At 42.5% G+C, this 22785-nt stretch overlaps 1 protein-coding gene across 2 annotated transcripts in view; it reads left to right on the top strand.

Moving 5' to 3' along the window:
• Positions 1-3770: 3770 nt before the first annotated feature.
• CDS1 (CDP-diacylglycerol synthase 1) overlaps positions 3771-22785 on the top strand; it is a 70947-nt gene continuing 51932 nt past the window's right edge. For both annotated transcript variants that reach the window (XM_059922706.1, XM_059922705.1), the window contains exon 1: positions 3771-4436. In XM_059922706.1, coding sequence (XP_059778689.1) covers positions 4320-4436 — 117 coding nt within the window. In that variant the 5' untranslated portion in view covers positions 3771-4319. The remainder of the gene's footprint in view (positions 4437-22785) is intronic.

Below are 22785 nucleotides of genomic sequence, written 5' to 3'. Positions count from 1 at the left end.
CTTCAGAGTCTTCTGGGGTGTTGCAGCTTTAGTGAGTTTAGAAGTTGAATATTGCTCTCCTTGAGACATGCAGCTTTTAATAATATATTGATAAACGGTAATAATAGGTAACACCTGTATAGTGCTTCACTAGGACCAAGCATTGTACTAAGTACTTGACGTATATTAACCAATTCAATCTTCATAAGAATTCTGGGAGGAAAATAGTATCACCCTTATCCTCATTTTATACATGAGCACACTGAGGTACAGAGGGGTTAAGTTACCTGACTGGTGACGCGGGCCAGTAGGTGGCAGAGCTGGGACTTGAACTCAGGCAGGTTTGCTGATGAATTCCTGTGCTTAATTGTTATAACAAGTTGCCCTCTCTTAGAATTTACTTGTTTTTGCTACTACTTACTTGCAGTACATAGTGAACCTGGCAGAATTTAAAATACAAAAACCGAGGTTTCAATTCCAAATTTCCTTGGCAAACCTGGGTAGTTTACACGCTGAACCTCCTATTTTCCTCCTTGTTAAATAAGAATAATAATACTTGTCTTGCCTACTTCATAGGTTGTTGACTAGAATCAATAAAATCATGTGAAAATGCTTTTTAAAGTGTTACGTAAAGAGTTATTACTTAAACTTTGAGCACGTCAGTTAGGATGTACCTTCAGCTGTGTGTGATGAAATGTTCCATAAAGTTAATTGGGTCACAGCTAGAAGATGGCGGAGCTATGACTTGAAACCAGGGTCACCCGTATATAAAACCGTGCTTCCTACTATATCCCTGTACTTGCTCCTCTGATAGTCAGATGTAATTGATGGTACACTGTTGTTTTCCTGTGCAGTTTCATTGAAAATAAGAATGTAAACATAAATTGTCCTTCAATAATTTACCACAAAATGTTTCTCTGGTTGGCCTAAATCATAAATTTCTATCTCTGACTTACAGATGGAACTGATGGAGGGCAACAGAGGAAGATAGGTCAAGCGACAAAAACTATAATGCAGGTGTCCAAGCAACCAGAAACGCTTGGCTGAGGAAGATTTCTTCTTTCCCTGGCAGGCTGGGGACATTCCAGTTGAGCGCCTTTGAGCCTCTGATGTGGAAAGCAGTTCAAATCCCCACACAAGAGGGGAATGTTTATCAGTCCGGGAACATTTTGAGGGTCCTCAGGGAAGAGAGTGATAAGGGGTCTCTCCATCTCATAAGCTTACTACTTCGGGCAAAGTCCCTCCATCTTTGGGCAAAAGCGGAGGTAAAAAGAAAAATCTAATAAAAATCATGTAAATAGGACTCTCTCTTTCCTCTTTAGCAAACGCCTCGCTAAGAGTTATCAATCATTTCAATATCACTAAAGTAGAAAATCTATAAATCAACCAAGAAATGTTGGCCAAGTGTCTCCCGTGATTAGCCTATGCATGTGCTTTGAGTTTACATGATGCCCTTTAGCAGATTAAATTCTTATAAACCTAACAGGTGAGGCCTTAGAAACCATTACGTGCCAGATTTTGTGTCATCGAACATAAATGTAATAACGTTTGAGAACGTAAGCTCTCTGAATGAAGAAAAATGAAAGATAAAAATGAAAAAGAAAAGAAGAACGTTAAAAAAGTTTGAGACTATAGGGCTCAGTAAGGCCAGTTCTGGTTGACTATATCATAATATACCTTAAGTAAAATGCACCAGTCGTTGTTATAACCCCCTTTTAATACATCTTAAAATCAATCTTTCTCCTTTTCACATAAAGTGAAAAACAAAGACATGTGAGTACCTTTCTAAGGCTAATATAGACCTTTTTAGTTAAAAAAAAATACAAATACTATATACCTTTCCCTGGTTATGCTATACCTCTGCCATTCATTCATTTCTTTGTTCACTTCTTCAACAAAAGTGTTGACTGTATGAGAGTGGGGGCCAGCCCTGTGGCAAGGGATTGGGCTGTGAAGATGAATAAACAGTGGTTCCTTCTGTCTGGGTTCAGTGTAATCACTCAACGAGTGGCAATAACTATAATGAAGGCAGAAAGAAATGACCATTTCCGCTGAAATACAGAGCTTAAAGAAGAGTGAGATAAAGTAGTAAACCACTCTAGTCTGGCAGTCTCTGCCCTGGTCCCACATTTCCTGGGTCAGGGAATACTATTTCTCCTGGCGTGCACTCCTGTCCTCTGTTGTTCCCTCCTGCCACTTTTCTCATTACCATTTTTTCTCCTGCAGCAAAGGGAGAAGAAAGTCAAAGGAGCTATTGGGTTTACTAGGGGAAGGGGAAGGAGGAAACCATTCAGGTGCAATGCTAGGTCCCCTTTTCTTGAGGCCTGGGAGAAAGGAAGGACTGGGGTCTGATAAAGGGAGGCTTTAGTTGCAGAACCATGTGTAAGCTGGAAGGGACCACAGAGGCCATCCTCCTTACTATCCACTTTATAGGTGGGGACACTGAGGCTTAATGACTTATCCAAGACCACACCCAATTAGTGGCATTGGTGGAACTAGGACCCAGGTGGGAAACTCCACCACTGCCTTCAGCAGTCTCTTCAACCTTATGTTCCTGACCATCAGGCAGCGTTTCATCTCTGGTCCTCCAAAGAAATGAAGAACAATTGATTAAACTAGTCACCCCATAGTCTTCTGTTCCTTAAGGAAAACCACACCATGACTGTGACTCAAAGGACTTATTTTCATATCTTTTGTCATTTTTATTACTCTTCCCATAAGACTGACTGATTTTTCTCTCTATCCCTTTGAAAATATGGCGACGTAATCTGAACTCAGAGCTCTAAAGGTTTGATGAAGTAAAATAATGTCTTTGTGCTCTGCTTTTCAATGCATCCTACTTTGACTTTCTGTTTTTGCTTGTTATTCAATTTTCGAAACAACCTTACTTATTTTCAGGGTGTCAGTAATGACCTGAAGAAATTTCTACTGATGATTTATTTCTCTAAGGGTGCTTTCCTGAACGTTGTCCTGTTTGTATGACGGCCTGTCTCCTCCCCCCGCCCCCCATTTGTCAGCTTGTCAGTAATGACCAGGTGGTACATACATGTCAAGAAAACTAATCACCTTCTAACAGGATTTGGAACAGAATTAATGCGGATCTTGTGCCCTTCCTGTTCCAACTTTAGCAGCCCAAGGTCCATGACTGCTTAGAGATTAGTTGGTTGGCAACTGCACCCCGTGGCACCTCAGGGTCCTGGTTCTCTCTTCAGGCCCTAGGCAGTGAATTTTGAGAGATTTCAATACTCGAGCTCCTTGGAGACAGAGTTTGGGTATGTGGTTGAAACTGGCCAACCCGGGACGCCCAGTGAGGCAAAGGCATCTCCTATTTTGCAAGCGATGCCACTGGGTCACAATGCCGCGAAGTCGTCGAGTTCCTCCTGCCAGACAAGTTTCTGCTTCTGGACGCCTCTAAACCTCCGACACTCCGCGGTGTATCAAGCTTCGGCGGGCGCGGAGCCGTTCGAAGGGGTAGTGCTGAGTGCTGTCAATATTGACCAGGCGTCTTCGAGTAGTTCTTTCAGCCCTCCCAGTTGCTCCGTGACGAGTCCACAAGTTCTCACGCCTCACTTCCAAGCAAGCTGCTCATCCCTCCTCCACCTCCCTGCTCCTCACCTTTGTTCCAGCCCGCACATTTTCTCAACGCTGCCACCTGTGTGCTCCCAGAGACCCGGGCGGAGCCTCGGTCCGGACCCATGACGTCACCCCTCCGCGATGGAGGCGGGGCTGTGGGAACCGCAGTGCAGCGCAGAGGGGCGGGGCGGGGTGGGGCTTGCGGCGCGTGACCTGGCTGCGGGAGGCAGCAACCGGGAGAAAGGTGTAGGGGGGCCGGGACCTGCCGACTCCTGAGTCCGGGGGCGGGGCGGGGAGTGGCAGGGCCCTGGCGGCTGGCGCCCGGTGAAGCGCTAAAGCGGGTCACGCTTCCTCCTTCCCTCCCAGTCCTTTCTTCTCCTCCCACCTGGGCCTCTGCGTGGGGACGCGCACCTGGCAACCGGCGGCCGCGCTCCGCCGCGCCCCCACCTTCTCCGCTCTGGCCGGGCGCCCCGAGCCTGCCCTGCACCCCGAGCCCGCCCCCGGCGCCCGCCCCTCGCCTCTCTACCGGCCCCACGCTCCCTGGGGGCGGCCTCGAGCGCTCGCTCGTTGATGCCGTTTTGGGGGTGACCCGGCGCGGCGGAGGCGGCGGCGGCGCCTCCACGGTGGGGGCGTGTTAGTGGCCGCGGCTTTGCGGGACGTCGGGTGTGTAGCTGCGGGGCGGCAGGGCGGCCAGCCGGCGAGACCGCGCGTGCAGCTCGGGTTTCGGGACGCTGGAGGAGAGCGCCCCGGCCGCGCGGGAGCGGGACATGTGGGAGCTCAGGCAACGGGGAGGCTGCCCCGGTCCCGGGGGAGCGGTGGCGCCGCCACCCCGCGAGGGAGAGGCGGCCGGCGGCGACCACGAAACCGAGAGCACCAGTGACAAAGTAAGTAGAGGCGCGCACCCGCGCCCCGGCTGCGTCCTGGTTGGGGCCGGGACACCTGGGAGGGAGGGTGGGGCCCCACGGAATGTCAGATGAAGTTGCGGGCTGCGTCCCCCTCCCGGCCTGGCTTTGTTTCCTTCTTCCTCACGTGGGACTCGGACCCCAGCGATGGTGCGTTTCCCAGGATGACCTCGACCGCTGCCAGGGTAGCTGGATGATTCAACTTGACTCTAATTTAGTTTCTGCCCATTCGAGTCCCCCTCCCCGGGGTCTGCGGCCGACGCTAGAATCGGGATGGAGCCTGCCTCCCTAAGAGCTGCAGCTTTCTAGTAGCTGCCACCTCACACCTCTTCTCGGGAGAGGAACACAGTTAGTAAGGACTAAACTTAAGTCATGCACCTTCGCTTCTAACATGCCATTGGATCCTGACGCTGGAGGCTTGGCTTCTCGCGCTCCCCCATCAGCACTTTCGTTTCCTCTATCCTTTTTCAGTATAATAGATTTTGGAGGTTTGAGAGGCTCCTACACGTGACCCAGTTGTGACCTTCCACGGCCGACAGTGCAGCAGTAGATTTCATTTTACCTGACACGTTAATTCATGAGGACTTTTAAAATTCCCATTTCTGTAGATTGCCTTTGCTTCACATTTAAGAATAAGTAGATGTAATGCCACTATTCTTTTTAAAGGTAGAAGAAAGTCAAAGTTCAGCTTATTTGGTAATAAGTTTAGGAAACTGGGCCAGGCAATAGATTGTTTTATAAAATCTTCTGTTTATAAAATTCCATTTTATCTTAGAAACTCAAAGCACTTAAGCTATTCCTAGAAGCATTCTTTTTTGGAAGCAGGTATTGCAGTTTGAATTACAGAAGTGAAGTAGATTGCTCAAGGTCAAGTCAGTGGCCTTTTGGAACTAGAAACTGTTCCCTGATTCCCTTTTTTCTGGTTTGCACTGTTGCTGAGACTCACTCACAGTTCTGATTTGGGGAAGGTTCCACCTGGAACTTGACGTTGATGAACTTGAGGTAACCCCTTATAAAGCTCTGGCAGGAACATATCCGACAACATCATGAAATAATAAATTTAACAGTGATTTTAGGCATGAGACTTTGGAATCAATGGGAAGACAGATCCTTTTTTTCCCCCCCTACCCTTGATAGGCAGGTGGAATAAAATGAGTCTGTGATAGAACATTTGTATCAAGGAATTATACAAAGTGTAACAGTTTCTAGCTTCTGAAGGTTGATGTTACAAAGCTAAATAGAGTGGGCAAAGAATAGTTTTTGTGAAGACTGCCTTGGAAACTAGACCAAAAATAGAATTAATTAGGTTGGGGTTTGTTTTGTTTTAGCACTGATATAGTTTAGAATCAAGGAAATACCAGCTTCCCCATGTTCACTTCCTTAACTGGAACAAGCTTTTAATAAGAAAAAAACATGTTCAAGGAAGCCATCCATAAAATAACTTTTGAATTAATTCGTTTCTTAACACCCTAATATATTTAAAATGGAAACTACTTCTCTGGTTTGATTTGACTCATTAGAACTGTTGTCTCTAGCTATCTGTGAGTGGGTTACCTCACTGCATATTTATTTATAAATGCCACACTATTGGTTTTCATTAATACATACCCAGCGGGATTTTGTTTTCTGAGAGTAGGTGTTGCCATGTGTAACCTGTTATGTTAAGATTTCTTAGACAAGGATGAGCATTTTCTAAACCATATCTAAAATATTGCATACTTTTAGAGTTTATTGCAAGGAACTTTTGACTTGGCAAGCTTTGTGTCACTGAACTCTATCCTCTGTATGTCCTTTCTTATCAGGGTGTATATTTGAATGCACCTGTATTTCCAGGTCAAGGGCCATTATAAAGTCAGTTTGCACATCGGAGGCTGGTTAATATTTGGTCCATTGAAATTCTTTTAAGTGTCTTCTCCATTCAAGTTGCAGTAAAGGCAAAACTCTTATGGAATTAATGAAAGAAGCGCAGGAAGTGTGTTATATTCTGCTGTTATGGTACACTCCCGTGCCATTTTGTAGTCTTTTTTATAACGGCGTTATTAACATGACCTTCTCATTGTTCAGGACCTGGAGACATAGTGAGAGAAAGTTCTGTGGGGCAGAGCATTAACACGTGAAAAGGTGCTTCTTACCTGCAGGGGAATGTTCCCAGTTGCTAAATGCTGCAGTAATACTTGAAAGATAACAAGACCACTTCTTCACGGAACCCCCCAGGAGATATATATGAGATAGATTTAATATAAGTCTGAACAAGGCTTATTGTTAGCAAAGAGGGCATAGCTGGATGCTATATGGAGATAACAGGAAAGGCTTTAAGAGGAGGTGAGGGTTTGAGCCTTGGAATTAAAAGATGCCTGGGGACTCACCAGGTGGACAAGTGTTAGGGAAGGGCATTCTAGGCAAAGGGCATGTGGAACTGTTTCATAAATCAGCATTCTAGGCACAGGGAACTGAGCTTCGTTTTATAATCCTGGAGCATAAACTGTATGTGTTTGTGAGGAGGGGTTGAGAGTTTCAGAGTCTTGTGAAGGAGGTTAGGCTTTCTTCCATGGACTCCTGGAAGCCACTGGAAAGCTTTTGCAGAGGCATTAGCCTGTCATTCTAGCAGCACTCTGGAGAAAGTGTTGGGAGGCGGAGAGACCTGCCACAAAGAAACCAGATAGGAGTATATTGCAAATGCTATGTATATGAAATAATGAGGGCATGTACTAAGTCTAGTAGGAGCTGGGGAGTAGGGGTTGAGAGAGAGGAAGCGTGCGTATATTAGATAATGGTGATGGGACCTAGACAAGGGTGATCAGGGTAAGACTAATAAAAGAAGAGCCTGCTGGGAGACACATTTTGATGCACAACTTAAGAGACTTAGGAAAGAAGCAAAAATGATTGGGCAGTTTTGCAGGGTTTTTCAGGTTATGAGCGAGATGGGTGAGTTGGGTGGGGCAGGAATGGCATTCTCTAAAACAGAGAAGTGGTTCAAGGTGGTGTTGGGAACTGAAATGAACAGTCAGGTGTGGAGACTTTTGATTAGGATAGAGAGGGCAGAGAACTGAAGACAGAGCCTTGGGAGGTGCCCATGTTTAGAGTAGGGTTGGAGATGTAAGAAGGCGCCAAGATAATGAGGTCCTGGGAGCTAAAGGAGGAGGAATTGCTTAGAGGATATCAACACTAGTATTTAGAAATGAGGAAGGGGCGGAGAACATGGAATTTAGCAAAAGATCTTTTATTTTTTTATAATACTAATTCATTTAATTTCCCTCTCAATTTCTTTCTTTCTTTATTTTTATTTATGGCTGCATTGGGTCTTTGTCGCTGTGCGCGGGCTTTCTCCAGTTGCGGTGAGCGGGGGCTATTCTTCATTGCGGTACGCAAGCTTCTCATTGCGGTGGCTTCTCTTGTTGCAGAGCACGGGCTCTAGGCACGCAGGGTTCAGTAGTTGCAGCATGCGGGCTCAGTAGTTGTGGTGCACGGGCTTAGTTGCTCCGTGGCACGTGGGGTCTTCCCGGACCAGGGCTCGAACCCGTGTCCCCTGCATTGGCAGGCGGATTCTTTTTTTTTTTTTTTTTTAATTAATTAATTAATTAATTTTATTTTTTTTGGCTGTGTTGGGTCTTCGTTTCTGTGCGAGGGCTTTCTCTAGTTGTGGCAAGTGGGGGCAGCTCTTCATCGCGGTGCGCGGGCCTTTCACTGTCGTGGCCTCTCTTGTTGCGGAGCACAGGCTCCAGACGCGCAGGCTCAGTAGTTGTGGCTCACGGGCCTAGTTGCTCCGCGGCATGTGGGATCTTCCCAGACCAGGGCTCGAACCCGTGTCCCCTGCATTAGCAGGCAGATTCTCAACCACTGTGCCACCAGGGAAGTCCCAGCAAAAGATCTTAAGAGAAGCCACGTTTTAGGCCGAGGAATGTGAGACGTAAAATATTGGTAGTAATTGTAGGAAGTGCCGGTGGAAGGGAGTACAGAATAGCAGTTAGAGTGGACCTGGAGGATCAAGTGAAAATTTCCTTTTTCAAAGAAGGGAAGGTAGGTATTTATATAAAGAAGTCAGTGGACTTCTGGTGGTGCAGTGGTTAAGAATCCGCCTGCAAATGCAGGGGACACGGGTTTGAGCCCTGGTCCGGGAAGAACACACATGCCACAGAGCATCTAAGCCCGTGCGCCACAACTACTGAGCCTGTGCTCTAGAGCCCTCGAGCCACAACTACTGAGCCCATGTGCCACAGCTACTGAAGCCCACGTGCCTAGAGCCCGTGCTCCACAACAAAGACAAGCCACCGCAATGAGAAGCTCATGCACCTCAACTAGAGAAGGCCCGTGTGCAGCAACGAAGACCCAACGCAGCCAAAGATAAAGAAAGAAGAGAGAGGGAGGGAGGGAGGGAGAGAGGGAGGAAGAAAGGAGGAAGGAAGGGAGGGAGGGAGGAAGGAAGGAAGGAGGAAAGAAAGAAAGAAGGAAAGGAAGGAAGGAAGGAAGGAAAAAGGAAGGAAGAAAGAAAGAAGTCAAATGGGAGTGCAGATGCTGATGAGGGTGGGCAGTCCCTAGGGAAAAGAAAGTAGACATGGTGTGGAGAGTACAGGTGGTTGGAGTATTCAAGGAAAGGAAAGAAGGAATCGAGGTTAGATACAGAAACATTTTGAAAAGCAGAAGAGGAGAGATCAGTGTTTGACGCTTTAAATTTTCCCAGTTAAGTAGGGTCTGAGAACCACAGAGCTTCAAGAGATCTTAGGAACAATTTAGTTCAACCATACATATATGTGTGTGTGTGTGTATATATGTGTGTGTGTGTGTGTGTGTATTTTTAAATAATAAACTTGCCCTAGACTGTGTTTGTTATTGCCCGAAATGACCTCAAGCGGGTAGCAGAGCTGGAACTAGATCTCATCTCTGACTGGGACACCTTTGGAATGTCATTTTAGAGAGTGTGATGTAAGATGACCAAGAGGCAACTGGCAGAATTATCAAACTCAGTGAAGATTCAGTTGAACTAAAATAACACAGATTTGTTGTGTATTGAATTAGTATAGTTCTTAACTCAGTAGCAGTAGTAGTCATAATAGTTGATGCTTGTAGAGTGATTTAGAGAAAACAGTACTTTTACATCTTTCTTTTTTTGTTCCTCAGCTATATGGGTTAGGAATATTTCCCATTTAATAGCTGAGAATAAGAAAGGTACTGGGAGTGATTGTGGTCGGGAATGCCAGGACAAGGATGCCAGAGGAGTGAGTGAGCCGGGGGGGCCAGGATTGAACACAGTTAGGGTAGGCAAGAAAGTGGACGGAAGCTCAAAGAGGGCTGTTGAAGCCCTGGATGGATTGAGAGACACTGAGCAGTTGAAGTGAAGCCTAGACCTAATTGACTGGACCGGAAGTGGGAGAGAAGGGGGTGCACAGGGAAGCCGTGGCCAGTACGGGGAGCACCGGTGGAACAGTGCACGGTCAGGCGAGGACCCCGTGTGGGGTCGTATGTGGGGATGCTACTCTGATATAGATTTGGGTTTGTGAAGTTGAGGGTGAAACAGTCTGGAGGTCAGTTAACTTCTGTCCTTCCTCATTTGAGATGGGTGTAGTTTCTTTCAAAAATATTCTAATATTTAAAAAATAAACTTTTAATTTTGGAACTTGTGTTTCCATAAATTCTTCACTTTGGCACCCTTCACTGTGAGTTGTCTTGGTGTCACTTGAAGGTGTGCTAAACATTTTCTATATTTTTTCCATCTAAATATAGGCCATTAATAAAATATGAATATGTAGATCTAGATATCCAGAATAGAATATAAGTTGGTACTCCCCAATTGTTCATCAATTGTTAGTCACTGTTATCACCCAAATAAGTTTCCATGTTGTCATTTGCAGCATATTCATTTTACCACCAGTTGATAAGACAAAGTTGAGTTTATTGCTTCCTGTGGTGAGGAAAAACACCACCTCAATACTAAGCTTTGGCAGAGCTTGGAGGGGGAAAGGCAAGGTTGGATTTTATTGAGAATTGGAAGTTTGGTTTAAGGCAGGTCTTTCAATGCAGGGTCTTGATTAGGACTGGGTACGGATCACAATGTAACAGTTTGGGATTGGTGGCAATAGCCAGGCAAGGATTTTGAGGCAAGGGTTCAAAGAGTTTTAGGAGGAAACTTGTTCGTTGGTGCTTCCTATTAAAGAGTTGATATTTTTCAGAAGTTCTTGTGATGAACAGTTAGCTCCAGAGCAAGTATCTGGGAATAGTAAAGCTATGGTAATGAAGACGATTGGATTCTAAAGTCATGTTCATGGAGGCAGTAAGCTTTGTGGGGTGAAGGCATGTAGTTTCTTTCTCACATCTTTAAAATACATGGAAACAATGAAGAGACTGAGAGAAAATGCTGAAATCAGTAGTATAACCTACCATTCTTTCAAGTAAGACCTGTTTAGCTTCAAGATTTTTAAAAGGCCCCCTCCTTTTAGGCACAGAGCTCTGTGTCACTTGAGGGTTTCCTTTTGCTTGTTTGCAATTTTAATGCTGTACTAGGTACAGGGAGGGATCAGTGTGAACCTTAAGGGACCTGTAGTGGAGAAGCTGACCCTGATTGACTCACTTTTTAGGGGACCAGGTGTAAAAGGGGTGGAAATTGTGATTGATTTAATACGTTATCCTTTGTTGCATTCTAAACTGCTGCTTACCTTCATTAGTTTAGAGACTTTGGAGCCATCGTCTTGAATGGTCTGGAATCCCATGCCCTTGTTCTTCCTGCTTTCCAGTCTCTAGTATTGAGAAGCACCTCAGTCCTCTTTCCCTGTCCGCTGGCTCCTGCGCACTCTTCAGGAGTCACCATAAGCTACAAGTGACATACACTAAAGTGACCATACTTACACTGTGCAGTTGGACATGTGCAACGCCGATGAGTTCATCACTGCAGTAAAGATGATGAACAAACCCCGTCACCACTAAAAGTCTGCTCCTGCCCTTCTGTAATTCCCCTTCTACACCTTGATAACCACTGATCTGCTTTCTGGCACTATAGTTGAGTATGTATTTTCTAGAATTTTATATAAGTGGAATTCTATACATACATACATGTATGCATATACACATTGCATATGTATGTATACATATACATACTATATGTACATTTTGTCTGGCTTTTATTTATTTATTTATTTATTTTTAATTTATTTTTTGGCTGTGTTGCGTCTTTGTTGCTGCGCACAGGCTTTCTCTAGTTGCGGTGAGCGGGGGCTGCTCGTTGCAGTGGCTTCTCTTGTTGCGGAGCACGAGCTCTAGGTGCATGGGCTTCAGTAGTTGTGGCTTGCGGGCTCAGTAGTTATGGCTCGTGGGCTCTAGAGCGCAGGCTCAGTAGTTGTGGTGCACGGGCTTTGCTGCTCCGTGGCATGTGGGATCTTCCTGGACCAGGGCTCGAACCCGTGTCCCCCGCATTGGCAGGCGGATTCTTAACCACTGCCCCACCAGGTAAGTCCATGTCTGGCTTCTTTTTACTGAGCATAATTTTGAAATTCATCCGTATTGTTGCATACTTCAATAGTTTATTTTTGTTGCCAAGTAGTATTCCACTGTATGGATGTAGCCCAATTTGTTTTTTTCAACATTTGAATTGTTTCCAGTTTGGAGCTATTACAAATATAGCTGTCATGCACATTGTGTACAGCCTTTGTGTGGATATATACTTTCATTTCTTTGGGGCAGATACCTAGGAATGAAATGACTATGTCATAAGGTGGATGTATTATTTAACTTTTTAAGAAACTGCCAAACTGCTTTCCAAAGTGGTTGTACCATTTCACATTTCCACCAGCAGTGTGTGAGAGGTCCAGTTTCAACACATCTTCTCTGAGACTTGGTATGTTCAGTTTTACATTTTAGCTATGCTAGAAGATGTGTCATAGTATCTTACTGCAGTTTTGATTTGCATTTCCCTAGTAACTAAGATGTTGAACATTTCTTCATATGCTAATTTGCCATCTGTGTATTGCCTTTGGTGATATGTCTGTTCAAATATTTTGCCCATGTATTTTAATTGAGTTGATTGTTTTCTTATTGAATTTTGAGAATTCTTTATGTGTTCTGGACGCAAGACCTTTATTTGACCTGTGATTTGCAAATATCTTTTCCCAGTCTATAGCTGTTTTTTCATTCTCTTAACACTGTCTTTTTTTTTTTTTTTTAATAATGATTTTGGAAATCTTTTAGGATTTACTATTTATTTATTTTTAAAATTTTATTTATTTTATTTATTTATTTTTGGCTGTGTTGGGTCTTCGTTGCTGCATGCGGGCTTTCTCTAGTTGCAGAGAGCGGGGGCTACTCTTCGTTGCAGTGCACGGACTTCTCATTGCGGTGGCTTCTCTTGTTGCGGAGCATGGGCTTTAGGCACGCGGGCTTCAGTAGTTGTGGCTCGCAGGCTCTAGAGCGCAGGCTCAGTAGTTGTGGCACACAGGCCTAGTTGGTCTGCAGCATGTGGGATTTTCCCGGACCATGGCTCGAACCCATGCCCCCCGCATTGGTAGGTGGATTCTTAACCACTGTGCCACCAGGGAAGTCCAACACTGTCTTTTGAAAAGCAGATCAGTTTTTCTTATATGAATCATACTATTGTTGTCATATTTAAGAAACCTTTGCCTAACCCTAGGTCCCAAAGATTTTATGGAATTTTTATATCTTTATGTAAATGTCTATGATTTGTTTTGAATTAATTTTTGTAAATGGTGTGAAGTACAAAGTTTTTTCTTCTTCCTTCCTTCCTGTCACATATGGATATCTAATTATTCCAGCATCATGTATTGAATTTACCTTTCAACTTTGTTGAAGTCAGTTGGCCACAGAAGTGTGAATTTATTTCTGGACTCTCTCTTCTGTTCCATTGACATTTGTTTTCTTTTATGCCAGTACCACAGTTACAACTTTATAATAACTTTTGAAAACAGGTAGTGTAAGTCCTTCAGTTTTAGTTCTTTTCCCCAGATGGTTTTGGCTCTTCTAGGTCCTTTGCATTTTCATATAAATTTTAGAATCAGTCTGTACATTTCCACACGCACAAAAAGCCTATTGAGATGATTGGGATTGCATTGAATTTGTAGATCAGTTTGGAGGAAAATTGTCATTTTAATTCCTTTCTGCATTCTGGCTACATTGCTTAGAGCTGTGTAAACTTGGGCACTTTACTCAACCTTTCTGAGCCTAAATTTTTTCACTTATAAAAAGGATGTGATTATTTACTTATCTGTAAGGTAATGTGAGGTATAAATAAATCAATATTTGTAAAGTACTTTTGTTCTTATTTTCTAAGTACATTTCACTTGTAGGAATTAGATTTACAGGGTAATAAAGAAAATTTAAGTTTTTCAACTTTCATCCACCATTTACCAGAAATACTTTCATTATCATTTTATATTTGGAAAAGAGTAGTCTTTCATAGTCAGAAGCCCTCATTTTACATAAGTGCTACTGAGAGCGGGGGCTACTCTTCAAGGTGACTTGGCCAAGATTACTCGCCTAGCAAGAACAGTTGAGAACTATTTTAATCTTAAATGTTAGCATGAGCTGACAGGCTCAGTTCATTCAACACATATTTACATAGTGCCTAATAAATGCCAGCCACTGTGCAAGGTCGTCTGCCAGCCTCTTGCGAGTCAAAAGTGGGGCCAATAGTATTTCTTCCTCTCACAAAGCTTATGAACTACTGGGAAGGGTTGTGGCACATCACCATTATTGCCAAGTGGACTTTGAGGTGGTGTGCTGAAAGTCCAATGGTTTTATTTTTTAAGGAAACCAAGGGCTGAGTTTCTTTAGGGTTAAGTGTTTTGCCTTTTGTCATGGTGCTAATTAGAGGTGGAATCAGTACCATCAGCCCTCATATCCGTGGGTTGCAAATCCATGGATTCAACCAACTGTGGATCAAGATATTTGAAAAAAAAAACCAAAATCCCAGAAAGTTCCAACAAGCAAAACTTGAATTTGCTGCATACTCAACAACTGTTTACATTGTACTTACAACTATTTACATTGTTTTGGGTTTTATAAGTAATCTAGAGATGATTTAAAGGGTATGAGAGGATGTGTGTAGGTTATATTCTCTGATTTTTGTATCTGAGGGTGTCCAGGAACTATTCCCCACCCCCCTTCCCCCACTCCCACCAGGTACTGAGTGATCACTGTACTTGCGACTCCTGACTCCTAGTCTGGTGCTCGTTCTGCAACCTGGTGATGTGCCCTTATGGAACCATTTCCATTAGTCACTGCCTCGACTACCACTCACACTATGCCTGCAACGCTCTGGGTTACTGAAGGTGAAAAAAAAGAGAGCAAAGCAAAGAAAAAAATGTGATGTGTTCCATCATTCTAGATGTCAAAAACCTGCTGGCACATCAGACTAACAGCAGGTTGCCTGGTGTTTTCAGGAGATGTCCTGTCTGGTGGTTTACTAGTCAACATTTCTCTCTGTTTAAGTTGCTCTGGGGCCAACTGACTCTCAGTGTCACAGTGGGAATGTGACATTTGTTTCATTTGTCAGTTTTGGTATAATGTCACATTTAATTTCGTAATTGTTTAGTAAGAAAGTTGTAGTTAATAAACAAAAGTTTACTATTGCTTTAGGAAAACTGATAATACTCCCCCAAGGCTAACATTTTATTTGTTAAGCCACTTAATGAGGAATTGGATTCGATAGTAATAATAGCTTACTATTTCATTGACTTAACTGAGTCCTTGGCATTATATTAAATGTTTCCATTTTACGGATAAAGAATCAGTTAGAAGGGGTGGTGAAATTTGCCAAAACTTTGGTGCTAATAAAGACTGAGTTTGGTTTGAGATTCCTAAACATTTTGAATCCCTAGGCGCTTTCACTCCTAGTATCACTTCTGGCCCAAGATTCTGCTCAATGCTCCTTCTGCGTGTATTCACCTCCTGTGGATATTCTCTTCCCTCTGACCCAGTTCAGTCCCCTTCCCCCAATTCCCCCCTCAGTAAACCACTCTCCCAAAGCATTTGTGTGTGTAGCACTCTTTAATGAAGGTTGCTGCTAGGGGTGGGTAGAGGAGAGGGGAGGACATAGGAGTGGAGGCTGTTCCTTACAGCAGAATGAACAACTTCAAAACTGAGCATGAGGCAACTCTTCTCTTAAAATTCCTTAGCCACTCTATCCCTGGAGGTTCTACAGTGACCATCTTTGTGTAACGGCCCCAGCGTACACACACAGTTCTTGTTCATGCACTCTTAGAAGTCAGTTTGGGTTTTAAATAACTTTATAAAAAATCACACCACCAGAGCAAATGCTTTTTTTTTTTTTTTAAATATGAAGTTCAGTTTGAGTTTTGTTTTTTGTTTTTTTTTTTTATAAAGTGTATGTCTGTATTATTTTAAATTTTTATTTATTTATTTATTTATTTTTGGCTGTGTTGGGTCTTTGTTTCTGTGCCAGGGCTTTCTCTAGTTGTGGCAAGCGGGGGCCACTCTTCATCGCGGTGCGCGGGCCTCTCACTATCACGGCCTCTCTTGTTGCGGGGCACAGGCTCCAGTCGCGCAGGCTCAGTAGTTGTGGCTCATGGGCCTGGTTGCTCCGCGGCATGTGGTATCCTCCCAGACCAGGGCTCGAACCCGTGTCCCCTGCATTGGCAGGCAGATTCTCAACCACTGCACCACCAGGGAAGCCCCAGAGCAAATGCTTTTGATCATAGTTTACCTATAAGTAAAACAGCATTGATAGTGTCTGTTTGACTTGTTTCATTAGGATTGTCTCTTTTTTTTAAAAAAGCATATTTTTTTTTCTGTGCCTTATATCCTTGTAGTTATTTACTTTATACACAGTAATTGGTACCTCTTATCCCCTACCCCTATTGTGCCCGTCTCCCCTTCCCTCTTCCCCGGTTACCATTAGTCTGTTCCCTATATCTGTGAGTCTGTTTCTGTTTCGTTAGCTTCGTTTTTTTTGTTTTGTTTTTGTTTGTTTGTTTTAGAGTCCACAAGTAATTGATAAGATGTACTGTTTGTCTTTCTCTGTTTGACTTATTTCACTAAGCATAGTACCCTCCAGGTCCATCCACGTTGTTGCAAATGGCAAAATTTATTCTTTTTTATGGTTGAGTAGCATTCCATTGTGTATATATATATATACACCACATCTTCTTTATCTATTCATTTGTTGATGGACACCTAGCTTGCTTCCATATGTTGGCTATTGTAAATAACGCTGTTTTGAACATTGGGGTGCATGTATCTTTTTTAATTAGTGTTTTTGATTTTTTCAGATATATACCCAGAAGTAGAATTGCTGGATCATATGGTAGTTCTATTTTTAGTTTTTTCAGGAACCTCCATACTGTTTCCACAGTGCCTACACCGATTTACAATCCCACCAACAGTGCACAGAGTTCCTTTTTCTCCACATCCTCGACAACATTTGTTATTTGTGGTCTTTTTGACAATAGTCATTCAGACAGGTGTGAGATGATATATCATTGTGGTTTTGATTTGCATTTCTATGATAATTAGTAATGTTGAGCACCTTTTCATGTGCCTTTTGGCCATTCCTATCTCTTCTTTGGAAAAATGTCTATACAGGTCTTCTGCCTATTTTTTGATTGAGTTGTTTGGCTTTTTTGATATTGAGTTGTATGAGCTGTTTATATATTTTGGATATTAATCCCTTATCAGTCATAACATTTACATATATTTTCTCTCATTCAGTAGGTTGTCTTTTTGTTTTGTTGATGGTTTTCATTACTGTGCAAAAGCCTTTAATTAGGTCTCATTTGTTTATTTTTGCTTTTATTTCCTTGCTTTAGGAAACTGATCCAAAAAAATACTGCTACAATTTATGTCAAAGAGTGTTCTGCCAGTGTTTTCTTCTAGGAGTTTTATGATTTCCAGTCTTACATTTAGATCTTTAATCCATTTTGAGTTTATTTTTGTATATGGTATGAGAAAACATTATAATTTCATTCTTTCACATGTAGCTGCCCTGTTTCCAGCACCAGTTATTGAAGAGACTGTTTTTTCTCCATTGTATATTCTTGCCTCCTTTGTTATAGATTAATTGACCATAAGTGCCTGGGTTTATTTCTGGGCTGTCTATTCTGTTCCATTGATCTGTGTGTCTGTTCTTGTGCCAGTACTATATTGTTTTGATGACTGTGGCTTTGTAGTATAGTATGAAGTCAGGGAATGTGATGCTTCCAGCTCCGTTTTTCTTTCTCAAGATTTTTTTTGACTATTTGGGGTCTTTTATGATTCCATACAAATTTTAAAATTATTTGTTCTAGTTTTGTGAAAAATGCCATTGGTATTTTGTTAGGGATTGCATTGAATCTGTAGATTGCCTTGGGTAGTATGGTCATTTTAACAATATTAGTCCTCCCAATTCATGAACATGGTATATCTTTCCATCTGTTTGTGTCATCTTCAATTTCTTTCATCAGTGTCTTATAGTTTCCTGAGTACAGGTCTTTTACCTCCTTAGGAAAGTTTATTCCTAGGTATTTTATTCTTTTTGATGTGATTGTAAATGGGATAGTTTCCTCATTTTCTCTTTCTGGTAGTTCACTGTTAGTGTACAGAAATGCAATAGGTTTTTGTATATTAATTTTGTATTCTCCAACTTTATCATCATTGATGAGCCCTAGTAGTTTTTTGGTGGCGTCCTTAGGGTTTTCTGTGTATAATATGTCAACTGCAAACAGTGACAGTTTTACTTCTTCCTTTCCAGTTTGGATTCCTTTTATTTCTTTTTCTTGTTTGATTGCTGTGGCTAGGACTTCCAATACTGTGTTGAATAAAAGTGGCAAGAGTGGGCATCCTCACCCTGTTCCTCATCTTAGAGGAAATGCTTTCAGCTTTTCACTGTTAGGTATGATGTTAGCTGTGGGCTTATCATATATGGCCTGTATTATGTTGAGGTATGCTCCCTATATACTTACTTTGTTGACAGTTTTTGTCATAAATGGGTGTTTTACATAAAAATTTTTGTCAAAAACTTTTTCTGCATCTATTGAGACAATCATATGATTTTTATTATTCAGTCTGTTGATTTGTTGTTATATCATGTTGATTGATTTGTGGATATTGAAAAATCCTTGCATCTGGGACAGATCCCACTTGATCATGGTGTATGATCTTTTAAATATATTGTTGGATTCAGTTTGCTAATATTTTGTTGAGGATTTCTGCATCTATGTTTATCAGCAATATTGACCTGTAATTTTCATTTTTTGTGATACCTTTCTCTGGATTTGGTATCAGGGTGATGCTGGTACCATAGAATGAGTTTGGAAGCATTCCTTCCTCTGCAACTTTTTGGAATAGTTTGAGAAAAATAGATGGTAACTCTTCCCTGAACGTTTGGTAGAATTCACCTGTGAAGCCACCTGGTCCTGGACATTTTTTTGTTGGAGTTTTTTTAAATAAATTTATTTATTTATTTATTTATGGCTGCATTGATTTCTTCAGTGATCCATTGGTTGTTTAGTAGCGTATTGTTTAGTCTTTTGTGTTTAGCCACATGTTTGTGGTTTTTTGCATTTTTCCCTTGTAATTGAAATAGTGTTGTAGTCAAAAATGATGCTTGATATGATTTCAGTTTCCTTAAATTTACCAAGGCTTGTTTTGTGCCCTAACACGTGCAGCTTGTGATCTATCCTGGAGAATGTATTCTATGTGCACTTGAAAAGAATGTGTATTCTGCTGCTTTTGGATGGTATGTTCTATATATATCTATTAAATTCATTTGGCCTAATGCGTCATTTAAGGCGAGTGTTTCCTTATTGACTTTCTGTCTGAATGATCTGTCCATTGATATAAGTGGGGTGTTAAGGTCCCCTACTATTTTTGTGTTACTGTCAATTTCTCCCTTTATGTCTGTTAATATTTGCTTTATTTATTTAGGTGTTCCTATGTTGGGTGCATATGTATTTGCAATTGTTATATCTTCTTCTTGAATTGATCACTTGATAATATCATGTGTAATATTGTTCTTTGTCTCTTATAACAGTCTTTGTCTTAAAGTCTATTTTTGTCTGATATAATTATTACTTCCTTGGCTTTCTTTTGATTTCCATTTGCATGGAATACCTTTTTCCATCTCCTCACTTTTAGTCTGTGTGTGTCTTTAGATCTGAAGTGAGTCTCTTATAAGCAGCATATATACAGGCCTTGTTTTTATATGCATTCTATCACTTTGTGACTTTTGATTGGAGCATTTGGTCCGTTTACATTGAAAGTAGTTATTGATATGTATGTTCTTGGTGCCATTTTTTAAATTGTTTTTGCAGTTCTTTTTTGTTCCTTTCTTCTTTTGTTGTCTCTTATGATTTGATGATTATCTTCAGTGTTATGTTTGGATTCTTTCCTCTTTTTTGTGTGTGTATCCATTGTCGATTTTTGGTTTATAGTTATCATCAGGTTTATACATAGCAATCTGTATACATACATGATTGTCTTAAGTTGCAGATTTCTTAATTTCAAATACATTTTAACAACTGTGCATTTGTTCTCGCCAACCCTTACAATGACTGTTTTCAACATTATATTTTACATCTGTTTGTTTTGTGTATTCCTTAACTCCTTATTACAGACATAGATGATTTTACTAGTTTTGTCTTTTAGCCTTCCTACTAGCTTTGTATGTGGTTGATTTACTACCTTTACTATATATGTGCCTTTACCAATGAGCTTTTTCCTTTTGTAGTTTTCATGTTTCTAGTTGTGGCCTTTTCTTTTTCTCTTAGAGAAGTCCTTGTAACATTTCTTGTAAAGATGATTTGGTGATGTTGAACTCTTCTAGCTTTTGCTTGTCTGCAAAACTTTTCGTCTCTTCATCAAATCTGAATGAAAGCCTTGCCAGGTAGAGTATTCCTGGTGCTAGGTTTTCCCCTTTCAGCACTTTAAGTATATCGTGCCACTCCCTTCTGGCCTGCAGAGTTTGTGCTGAAAAGTCAGTTGATAAACTTATGGGAGTTCCTTTTTACATAACTTGTTGATTTTTACCTTGCTGCTTTTAATATTCTCTTTATCTTTAATTTTTGCCATTTTAATTATGATGTGTCTTGGTGTGTTCCTCTTTGGGTTGATCCTGTGTGGGATGCCCTGTGCTTCCTGGACCTGTATGTTTGCTTCCTATTCCAGGTTAGGGAACTTTTCAGCTCTTATGTCTGCCAATATGTTCTCTGCCCCTTTCTATTTCTCTTCTCCTTCTGGGACCTCTGTGATGCAAATATTAGTATGCCTGATGTTGAAGTGGAGCTCTCTTAAACTGTACTCATTTCTTTTTATTTGTTTTTTTTTTTCCTGTTTAGCTTCAGTGATATCCACTATTCTGTCTTCCAGTAAACTGATCTGTTCCCTTGTATCATTTAATCTACTGTTGATTCCTTCTAGTGTATTTTTCATTACAGTTATTGTGTTCTTCATCTCTTTTTGGTTCTCCTTTATATCTTCTAACTCTTTGTTATGAACTTCTAACTTCTCACTCATCCATTCTTCTTCCAAGTTCTTTGATAGTCTTTATGATCATTACCCTGAACTCTTTCTTGGGTAGACTGCCTATCTCCCCTTCACTTAGCCTTCTTCCAGGGTTTTATCTTGTTTCTTCATTTGGAACATGTTCCTCTGTTGCCTCATTTTGCCTAATTTGCTGTTTTTATTTCTATGTATCTGGTAGACTGGTTACATTTGACCTTGGAGAAGTGGCTCTTTGTAGGAGATGTCCTATGCATCCCAGCAGCACACTCCCCTCTGGTCATCAGAGCTATATGCTATAAGCATGCCCCCTACGTGCACTGCATGACACCTTCTCTCATGGAGGGCTGTCTAACGTGGGTGGTCTGGGTGGCGTGGCTGACCCCTCATCCAGTTGGTTGCTGGACCCTGCCATGTGCACAGGCTGCCAGCTGCTGTTTGGCAGGGCTGGGTCACAAGGTCACTGAGTGCAGAACCCCAGGGGGTCCCAGGGCTAGTGCTGGCTCACTGGTGAGCAGAGCCAGATTCTGGGGTGGGTGGTTGTGGGGCCTAGGCATCAGAACTGCTGTCGGACTGCTATTGGGTGGGACTGGCTCCTGACATAGCTGGTGTGGAACCCAGGGTGTCCAGAAGCTTGTGTCAGCCCCCTGGTTAGTGGGGCCAGATCCTGGAGTGACTGGCTGAGGGGTGTCTCAGAGCTGGTGTTGTCCTGCTGGTGGGTGTGGCTTGTCCTGAGGCTAGAGGTGGCTCACTGGTGGGCGGGGCCTAAACCTATGGCATTTGGGGGCCAGTGCCTGCTCACTGGTGGGTGGAGCTGGGTTCCAGGGTCTCTAGCTGTAGGACCATGGGGGTTCTGAGTCTAGTGCCTGGGCACTGGTGTATGGGGCCAGGGCCTGGGCCCTCTGGTGGACAGGGCTGTGTCCAGGGGTGGCTGTGGGCTCAGAGGTTCTTAAGGTAACCTGCTTTCTGATGGGTGGGGCTGCAAGTAACATGCTCAGCTAGTTACTTGGCTTGAGGTATCCCAGTACTGGTGCCTGTAGTCTGGTGGGTGGGGGTGGGGTGGGGTGGCAGACTGGGTCCCAAGGCTAGTAAGCTAGAAGGAGAATTCCAGATGGACACTTGCCATCATCCAGCATCACTTGACAGCATCAGAATTCTAGATGGACACTTCTACATGGTAGAGGGAGCTCCCCAAGATGGCTGCCGCCAGTGTCTGTTTCCCCGGGGTGAGCTCCAGTTGTCTCCTGCCTCTACTGGAGACTTGCCAACATCAGCAGATAGATCTGACCCAGGCTCCTTTCAAATTACTGCTTCTGCCCTGGGTCCCAGAGTGTGAGAAGTTTTCTGTGCACTCTTTGAGAGTGGAGTTTCTGTTTCCCACAGCCTCTGGGTCTCGCAAGAGTAAGTCCCCCGGCCTTCAAAGCCAAATGTTCTGAGGGCTCGTTTTCCCCGTGTAAGACCCCCAGGCTGGGGAGCTTAATGTGTGGGGCTCAGACCCCTCACTCCTAGGGGAGAACCTCTGCAATTGTAATTATTCTTCTGTTTGTGGGTTGTCCACCTGGTGGTATGGCTCTTGACTATACCACAGCACTGCCCCTCCTACCCATCTCCTGTGTTTCTTTCTTTGGATCTTTAGTTGTAGAAGATCTTTTCTGGTAGATTATATCACTCTCATCAGTAGTTGTTCTGTTAATAGTTGTAAAGTTGGTGTGCCCATGAAAGGAGGTGAGCTCAAGGTTTTTGTACTCCACTGTCTTGGCTGTGATTGTCTCTTGAGGATCTAATAAAATGATGGAAGTTTAAACACTTAAAAAAATTATATATGTGTGTGTGTGTGTGTGTGTGTATAAAAATATATATATATTCATACATATATATGTGTGTGTATATCTATATATCT

The sequence above is a fragment of the Balaenoptera ricei genome, chromosome 5, assembly GCF_028023285.1.
Source record: "Balaenoptera ricei isolate mBalRic1 chromosome 5, mBalRic1.hap2, whole genome shotgun sequence".
Lineage (NCBI taxonomy): Eukaryota > Metazoa > Chordata > Mammalia > Artiodactyla > Balaenopteridae > Balaenoptera > Balaenoptera ricei.
This window is presented reverse-complemented; position numbering and strand designations above follow the sequence as displayed.